The sequence below is a fragment of the Orycteropus afer genome, unplaced genomic scaffold, assembly GCF_000298275.1.
Source record: "Orycteropus afer afer isolate SDZICR_OR568_19922 unplaced genomic scaffold, OryAfe1.0 scaffold00048, whole genome shotgun sequence".
Taxonomy (NCBI): Eukaryota; Metazoa; Chordata; class Mammalia; order Tubulidentata; family Orycteropodidae; genus Orycteropus; species Orycteropus afer.
Genome location: NW_006921635.1, coordinates 2,182,243 through 2,192,047, shown reverse-complemented (window position 1 = coordinate 2,192,047; position 9,805 = coordinate 2,182,243). Strand labels below are relative to the sequence as shown.

Here is a 9,805-nt window from a genome sequence, read left to right as displayed (position 1 = left end):
TTGTTGTTGTTGTTGTCATGTGCCGTTGAGTTGGATCTGACTCATAGCGACCCCTCCTTGGGTTTCCGAGGCAGTATCACTACGGACGTAGATTGCCCGACCTTCCTTCCGAGGAGTGGCGAGTGAGTTTGAACCGCTAGCCTCCTGGTTAGCAGTCAAGTGCCTTAGGCACTATGCTACCAGAGTTCCCTTACCACTCCCTTTCTGGACTATTTATTAGCCAACTTCTAAGCCTGTCTCTCTTCCACCATGCCACCCATCCCAAATCTCTAACAGATCCCAGGACTCTTCACAGATACCACAACAAGTCCAAAGTTCCTAATACTCAACTCCAACACCTCTATGGAGCCAAAATCTATCATTCCAACTTTTTTCCCCAAGCCAAGTATTCTGGCTATTGTCATCCTAAGCACAGTCACCTTCTTTGCCCGTATCTCAAATTCTGTCCATATGCAAAACCCAAGCTCCAGTACACCACCATAAAACCAGGCTATTCTGGTTCACAGAGAACTCAGCTTCCTTCAATTTGTAACTCTTATCATAAGCAGTTGACTGTACTTTTTAAAAAAAAATTTTATTGTGATTTGAGTGAAAGTTTACAGAGCAAATTCATCTTCCATAAAGCAGTTCACATACATTTTGTCTCATGAATTGACTGCAATCTCCCACAATGCAACAGCTCCCCTCCCACCTCCTCCCCACAGCCACCTCTTCCCTGTGTCCTTCCCTTCCATGCACTCCTACCCCCCGAGCTGTCTCCCTGTGCATACACAGCCCTTCTATTCTCCCATGACTGATCTCTCCAAGAAGTGTATCTACCTGACATAAGTGTTCAGCTCATATGCCCGTCTTTTGTTTGGCTGGAAGCCACAGGAGTAGGCAGCTAGGGACCACAGTCTCAGGGGGTTGCACCAGGTTTGATCAGACCAGCAAACCTGGTCTTTTGTTTTTCAAGATTTTGAGTTTTGTTCCACATTGCTCTCCCACTCTATTCAGGATCTCCTACATAGATCCCCCTCTAAGTGGACGACAGTGGCAGCCAGGCACCATCTAGTTCTTCTGGTCTCACAGTAATGTAGGCTGAGGATCGCATGGTGTACCAGTCACTTGGACTAATTATTTCCGTGAACCTTTGGTTTTCTTCATTCTTCTCTGGTATGGACAAGGAGAAACCCATGGTTGCATCTAGATGGCCGCTCGCAAGCTTTTAAGATCCTAGTCACTACTCATCAAAGTAGGATGTGAAACAATGTTTTTGTGTAGTATGTTATGCCAATTGAGCGTGATATCCCCTGTGACCACGGTCCCAAGCCCACAAGTCCTCTGGGTAGCTGGCTATGGCCTAGAAGTGACTACAATCTTGTCCCTTGTCAGCTCTACTATATACCTGGAAATTCTTACAGAACATAAAAATACACTTGAAGAAACACTGTCCATCAACCTTATACATGATCATGGGCACACTCCCCCCTGCACAGATATACCTAATCATTCAGCCTGTCCACTCATCTATCCATCCCTAGATCAATGTTTGCTATCACTGACAAAGCAGCTGACTGTACTTTTGATGTACCTCACTCATTAACTACTTAATTCATGGGGTTGTTAAATGTTATGTTCACTAAGATGGGAATCATGTAATGTATTTCTTGTAGAAACTCCCTACACAGAGGTCCTTAAATAAATGCACTGATCAATCAAATAAACATATCATTCCCCAAACTTACGGAAAATCATTTAGTGTATCATATTATAATTCATAACTAGACCATGACATTTTAGGCTTTATCCTAAAATGAACAATTATCAAATATTTTTGGTTTGTTTTCGTATTTTCTAGATCATTGAGTCTCAGAATAAAAAAATATCAGCAATGCATATAACCACCACAGACTACTGAACATACAAATTCTACCATCTGTTTAGTATGTATTAGTCTATTCTAGTGAAGTTTAATGCTTACCCCTAATTTATATAGCCGAGTAGCTCGTCCACACAAAAAAACTTTTCTAAGGGTTGTTTGAGAGTACTTTTAGTCAGTATACTTTCATACCACACAAAAACATAGACTCTACTTTCTGAAACTCACCATGGTTGGAGAAAAACTCATTTTCATGTCGTTTATCCATATTCTTGCTACTTCTTTATTAGAAGAATCTTTCTTCACTGTACCATTGCTTACATCAGCTGGGAAGGATAAAATCAATTTAAGTCTTAGAACAAAGTCTTTCTTCTTTCCTTCTAGTATTTTTCAAATTCAAAGTTTACCTACTTCACAAACTAAAGAACACCGATCTGCCTATCACCATCTTACATTAAGGATGAAAACATTCAAGTAACTCAAAAGTAAACGTGTGTGTGAGAAATTTTAAAACCATGGATCAGAAGCCACCTTGACCAGAACGATCTGTCAGCTTATTTCCATACAAGTGTCAGGAGCAGAAGCACAGCATTACCTTGAACACACTTCTCTGGGTTTCAAAACGAAACAAAACCCAGTGTTAGCACCAAGATAGTCACTCTGACCTTATTTGGTGCTACTTACCAACTTTTGAGGCTTAACAAGTTGTTACCAGACCAAAGGAAAAACATTACTTTGGGCACACCTGATTTTCCCCCTTCCCTCAGAATAAAGATCCAAATGTGACCCCTACTGCCCCCTGCAGCACTGTTTCCAAACTTCTGTGGCACCATGGGATCCACATCATAAAGTAGAGCTGCACAGGACTCAGAGGAGGGAGGGAGCCACTCAAATGAGTACGCGGGCTTGCTCCTCAGGTAGTCCAAAGACCCTGGTGAGAAGCAGCTTCTCCCAACCGCTCATCACCCACAAGTCCCCTGGGACCCATCCCAGGTGCTGCCCTGCACCTCAGCTTCATCAGGGCCACAGTCTGCTCTCCACAGCAGAAAACATTATCATAAAAATGGGCAAGTGTCCTCAGGCGGCGCAAATGATTTCCCAACTGGTATCCAGGTGCCAGGTTGCAGTCAGTTCCAGAGAATGACCTTGAGAGTAAAACTACAGTCATCAAGGGCAGGATGGTAAGACTCCAGACACAAAGATGCGATTATCTGGGAATTTTAACTATTTCTGTCAGGGGAGACAAAGTTACTTCTACATCAGCCTACAAATCCTTTTCTGGAATACTCCTGGCCCTCTTTTATAAACACAAGCACATTACAACTGCCAAGCAATCAGTTCTGAAGGAAAATTACATAGTGTTCTGTACTAGTTATTAAAACGTATCTCACAAATTAGGAAAAGGATTTAAAAAAAAAAAAACCGAAAAGCAGCACTGTGGAAGGAGAAACCATCTACTCAACAGTCATCACCTCAATCCCAAGACCCTGGCAGGGTGCTGTGTGTGCATTAACAAATCCTCAGGAATATGCCTCATATCCACAAAGACAGAGGAAACAATCACAACAAATGCCCACCCCTAATCTGAAACTGTAAATAAAAGAATGAGCAGCTTAGGCTCTAACTGAGGACTGGGTTAGAACCTCCAATGGTGCCTACTACTGTTATATAATAAGGATGCAACCTCTTTACTTTTTAATTAATTGGAGACTAGAGGGAAGGAGTATCTCACTTAAGAATTCACATTTATATTATATATACACACACACACACACACACACATATACATACCAAAGTTTACCAGGGTTAGGAGGGAGGGGGAAAAGGGGAAGCTTTTGTTTATGCTAACAGTGGTAGAATATTTCAGAAAAGGATAACAGTAATGGTACAACATGAAAAATGTCATCAATGTCCCTAAGCTGTAAATGGGGAAGTCGTCATGTTGGTGAACATGTGTGTGTTTTCACCACACTAAAAGTTAAAAAAAAAAAACATACATAGGCCCTGGTAGCGTAGTGCCTAAGGCACTTGACCACTTATCAGAAGGCTGGCAGTTCAAACCCATCAGCCACTCCTCAGAAGGAAGGTTGGGCAATCTACTTCTGGAGAAATACTGTCTCAGAAACCCAAGGAGGGGTCACCATGAGTCGGGTCGAACTCGATGGCACATAACAACAACAGACATAAGCCTAGCAAAGTTCTCAGAACAAAGTAAGAGGGAAAAAAATGAGTTCATATTTTTTACTTTCTAGAACTAAATGTGTATTACGGAAGTTTGAAATGGCCAAAGTCAAAAAATAAATAACTAAAACGAACCGCCTCCACTAGGATGGAAGTTACAGGAGGCAGAACCACGACAGTTTTCTCCCTAGACACAGCCTTAGCAGCTAGAGGAGTATTTGATACATAGTAAGGGCTCAATCAACATTTGCTGAATGAATGAACAACATCAAAAAAGCCACTTCAGAAAAGAACAACTACAAAATCTATACTCTTTATGCATAAATGAACTCCTTCAAAGTTGTGCTCCTGTCATTGTTGAATGTGTTTCCCTTAACTCTCTAAAGCGTTAAGGATTAGGTCATGGTGATGGTTATTACAAGATTCTGTGAATACACTGCAATCACTGAACTGTACACTTCACAAGAGTGAATTTTCTGGCACAGGAGTTACACCTCAGTAAAGTTGTTATAAAAAGCAGTATGGATGCTCGCTCTTCAAAGAAAATGTAGTAAGTTATTCTATAATAAAAGAGAATAACTGAAAGCAGACTATCCACAAACAATGAAATCAGTGATAGGTAAAATCACAATATTGAGATAGTCACAGGCAAATAAAGTATCAGTTAAAAGCCTGACACCCAAAGTATGGTCCAAGGAGCATCAGTGTCTCCTGGCAGCTTGTTAGAAACGCAGACTGTCAGACCCCACCCCAGACCTACTGAACTCTGCTTCAGAACAAGGTCCCCAGATGATTCATAGGCACATAAAGTTGGAGAAGCACTAATTCCAAAAACCAAAAAAAAGTTAAAAGAAAATTTCGTAGTGCTAGCATAGCTTTACCTGATCTTCTAAGTTTTTACTTCCCTTGAACTGTGTAAACAGTAAATGTACAGAGTACTGCAGACTAACACCTCTTTCATGCTTAGACCCAAATGAAAACCCACTGCCATCAAGTCAACTCCTACTCACAGACACCCCCACTGGGTTTCCGAGGCAGTAAATCTTTATGGGAAGTAGATTGCCCAGTCTTCCTTCTGTGGAGTGACTGGTGGGTTGGAACCAACCTTCTGGTTAGCAGTAAGATGCTTTAGGCACTGTGCTACCAGCGCTCCTTATGCTCTGACCCTAAAAACACACTCTGACATGTTAGCAAGGTGAACAAGACAGGTGCTACTGAATGCAGACTAATGCCTTACTTGCAGCTGTGGCCACTGGCTGGGCAATATTTGCAGGTGGCCTCAGTTTCATGAGTTCATTCAGACTATTATTCTTCAGAAGATCCTTCAGCTGAACTTGCTCTTTCGAAGGTGCAGAGGGCATGGCACTTCGTACTGCTGGTGCAGAGACTGAAGGACGTGTATTTGCAGTGGTCTGGATAAACTTGGTCAAAGTGATGGTTTGCCTATTAGTTGTTACAGGTGGTGTTTTAGTCATTACAATTGTAGATCCCAAGGTCGGAAGCTGATTTATTTGATTCAGCACAAATGTTGTAGTAGATGGAGGTTGCTGCTAGAAAACAAAACAAGACACGTTAGACAACCGAGAAATGCTTTATTCTCTAATGCACCATATGAACATGGTACATCATTTAAAAATCTGAAATTTAATTGTTGCCAGGTACCATCAAGTCAGCCCTGACTCACAGCGACCCTATGTACGACAGAACCAACACTGGTCGATCCTGCCCCACCCTCACCATCGCTGCTATGCTTGACCCCACTGTTGCCACCACTGTGCCAGTCTGTCTTGTTGAGGGCCTTCTCCTTTTTTTGCCAACCTTCTACCAAGCATGATGTCCTTGACCAGGGACTGGTCCCTCCTGATAACACGACCAGAGTACAAGAGATGAAGCCTCCCCGGCTTCGCTTCTACGGAGCACTCCAGCTGTCCTTTTCCAAGACAGGTTCATTTGTTCTCCTGGCAGTCCGTGGCACGTCCAACATTCCTCACCAACACCATAATTCACAGGTATAAATTCTTCTTCCATCTTCCTCACTGGCTTGGGTTCAGTGCACCTTAGTTTTCAAAGTGACATCTTTGCTCAAGGTCTTTTAAACAGGTTTGCCCAATGCAATACATCATTTGATTTCTTAACTGCTTGGCAATGATTGTGGATCCAAGTAAAATGAAATCCTTGACAACTTCAATCTTTTGTCAAATACAATTAGCTATATTTAATTAGTTACAAGTTAAAACACACCACACTTTGAGGTATAGCAGTGGTATGACATTTTAATAATCATCAAGGACAGCAAGCCTATAGCGGGAATGTCCCATGCAAACTATGATGTGTGGTAAGCCTATATAACAGAAAGACTATGGAAGGGAGAGTTTCTAATGCCAGAACTGTCCCAGCTAAAGAACCAAGGCAAATCCTTAACTGCAGCATGCCTGGGCTTTCTGAGGCTCTGTTTTCCAACCTGTGATGCCTGTGACAACTTCAAAGACAAAAACCAAGCAGAGTTTTAAATTCCTCTGTTGTATGAATGATCCAGCCAGGTATAGTACAAAGTTCATAATAATGTGTGTGCTACCTTTGAGTGTAGACAAAACTATAGAGTATTTATTTTTTATTCATGGAGAAGCTAGACAAAAATGTGAAAGAAAACATGTCAAGGTTAAGGACAACAACGTCTTTATAACTACAAGCACAAATCATATATATTTATAAGTTAAGTCTATTGTTGCTTCTTTTTCTCCTCAAACTCTTAGTCTCCTTTAACAGTCTTCTTGATTATTTATCACATTTAAATAAAACTCTCAACAATAATATATAAGAAATTATCAGACTTTACCTAGTTTGTCCACCAATTTTATATCACCATGTTTAAACTAGTAAATTGTTATGGCTAAGGTAAGGTCACAGGACTCTATATTTAAAAAAAAAAAAAAAACTTGGTAGAGCATTTAAAAATCTAAAATTTAATTGTTGCCAGGTACCATCAAGTCAAAAGTTGTATTATATTATGCATATCTATCTATATGTGTATGTATATGTATACATATACGTGTACACATTGAAGGTTTGTTGTAACCTTGTGTCAAGCAAGTCTATTGATGAGATTTTTCTAATGATGTGCACTCACTTGGTGTCTGTCATATTTTGGTCATTCTCACAATATCCAGGAGAGTTTTTGTTTGGGACAACACTGAGTTTATGATAATGAGGGTAAATAAAGTATTTTGGAAAAGGACAATAATTCTGGCACAACATGAAAACTGTAATCAATGTCACTGATATAAATAAGAGGTTCTTGTATTGGCTAATGTTCTGGTGTCACAATTTAAAAAATGAGTAGTTCAAATCCAGATTCAGAAACTAATCTGTGATTTAATTTATTCCATAAAACTACATATTTGATACTTCAAAAATTTCCAAAATAACTCCATCTGCATTAGTAACAAGTATAAATATAAAAAATTACTATTTATAAATTAGCTTCCAGGGTTGTCTCTTAAAACTAGCAAATGGTCATAAATTTCCAGTTTATCTTATATAATCATAATCAACCTATTACTGAAATGATTGTTGAAGCATACAAAGTATGTTCCTCTACTATTAGAAAAAAAATATATTTGTATACACACACACACATGAACAAAAATGAAATCTGTAGGGAGATAATTTGTATTTTTTTAATCTATTTTTCATAAACTTTCTGTTATTTGCAATCAATAAACTTAAAACATTTTGTTTTGTTCTAATTATCTTTTGATTAACTTATCAGGAGAGTGAAAGAAACCTTTTACAAAGTAGGAGGTAAAGACAGGATATTCCCAAAGAGATAAGCAAAAAGCAGAACTAACAAGATAAAACTATTTCATTTTACAAGGTTATCTTCTTAGCATAGGCAGCCCTCAGAGATACTGTCAGTTAAGTTCCAAACCACCACAATAAAACTAGTATCACAATTAAGTGAGTCCCACGAACTTTTTGTTTCCCAGTACATATGAAAGTTATGTTTATACTATATTGCACTTTATTAAGTATGCAGTAACATTATGAAAAAGTTTGAAATATTGTGAGAATGACCAAAATATGACAGACACCAAAGGAGTGCACATCATTAGAAAAATCTCATCCATAGACTTGCTTGACGCAAGGTTACAACAAACCTTCAATGTGTACACGTATATATATATATACATATATACACACACATATAGATAGATAGATATGCATAATATAAAACAAGGCATCCCCATACAATCCTAGATTATGTCAGCAGGGATAGCACATCTCTCTCATTCTTACCCTGACGTTTAACAGTGCCGGCGTAGGTACCGTCTCGGGCTCTTGTTTCACAGGAAGTGTTGTTTCAGTCTCCAAACCCAGTTCTAATGCACCAAGTGGCATTGACTAGAGAGAAAACAACCACAGAGAAAGAAAGAATGATGGCAGTGAGTTCTGTTTTAAGAAAAAGAGTTACATGAATTTTATTAAAATTAAAAACATCAAGAGTTATATTCAAACCAGAAGGGTGGCGGTTCAAACCCACCAGCCACTCCGCGGAAGGAAGGTTGGGCAATCTATTTCCGTAGTGATACTGCCTGGACAACCCAAGGAGGGGGGTCACTATGAGTCGGGGCCGACTCAACAGCACACAACAACAACAACAATGTAAAGTCACTGATAGCAAGCAAAGCAAAAATCCTTATAAGCAAGCATATAATCTTCATAAACCGCTATGCTAACATCTGAATCTTATTTTGGCTTTCAGAGAATGTGTACAGTGAAGCCACAGAAGAATGTTCCTATAAAATATAAAGTCAGCTATTGAGATCAGTTATTCCCCCATCAGAATGCTAAACAACCAATCTCTTACTTATATATATGTGTGTGTGTGTATATATATGTATATAACAATATCAAAGCAGAAAATAATGTCAATTTTCATTGCCAGTATTTTTCCACTTCACGAATGAAGACTAATACTCAACATAAAAGAGTCACTTAAGTATTTAAAATTAAGGCTTGATAAATACCTATTTCTGTACGTGGAAATTATAAATCAAGAAAAAGGCTATTTTACACAGGGCTGTGGCAAAGCCTTACCTGCTGAACTGGAGGGGTAGGCGCTGGAGTTGCAAGTCCCGTGTCACCACCATCAATATCAAAGAGGTCATTTGGACTGATGCCACTCTCACTCAAAGCAGCAAGCAATAAATCTTGCCCTGGCTCCACCATCTTTAGGACAAAATATTAAATATTAACACGTAAAATATAAAACGACAAATATTAGTTATCTTCTAAATAGAAAAAAAATTAACATCTCTACCCAACCCATTCATTCCACATTGATTACAAACCTGCCATGTGCCAAAGAGAGTGAAAAAAAAAGACTCTGATTCCTAGAAGCTCACAATAAGATGGAAAGGACCGACAGCGTACATAAAGCACAGCAAAAGGAAGGCGGAGTACGTGTCTACACAATATTCAGAGACCAGAGGAGGAAATGCTGTACGTGGCTTGGGACAGAGGTCAGGAGGATGACAAGAGAGCTGAGCACGAAATCATCAGGTAGACAAGGTCCTCCGGACAACGCAAACTCATGGAGGTGTGAATGAATTTGGCACACTTGCACAACTAAGGTAAGAGGCACTCTACAGGGCAGAAGTATGAGGCTCAGGTAGGAAATTGCAAGGAACGAGGAAGACTTCACCCACAGCCTTGTACACCATGCCGGTGTCCACATAATCCTGTGGGCAACAGGGACCACTA

At 39.7% G+C, this 9,805-nt stretch overlaps 1 protein-coding gene across 1 annotated transcript in view; it reads right to left on the bottom strand.

Annotated features, from left to right (window-relative positions):
* The window catches only part of SBNO1 (strawberry notch homolog 1), a 47,209-nt gene extending 37,938 nt beyond the window's left edge, over window positions 1-9,271 (bottom strand). The window contains exons 1-4 of the mRNA XM_007938123.1: window positions 9,140-9,271; window positions 8,339-8,443; window positions 5,280-5,592; window positions 2,090-2,187 (exon numbers count right to left, since the gene is read on the bottom strand). Of these exons, the coding sequence (XP_007936314.1) occupies window positions 2,090-2,187; window positions 5,280-5,592; window positions 8,339-8,443; window positions 9,140-9,271 (648 nt within the window). The remainder of the gene's footprint in view (window positions 1-2,089; window positions 2,188-5,279; window positions 5,593-8,338; window positions 8,444-9,139) is intronic.
* Window positions 9,272-9,805: the final 534 nt, after the last annotated feature.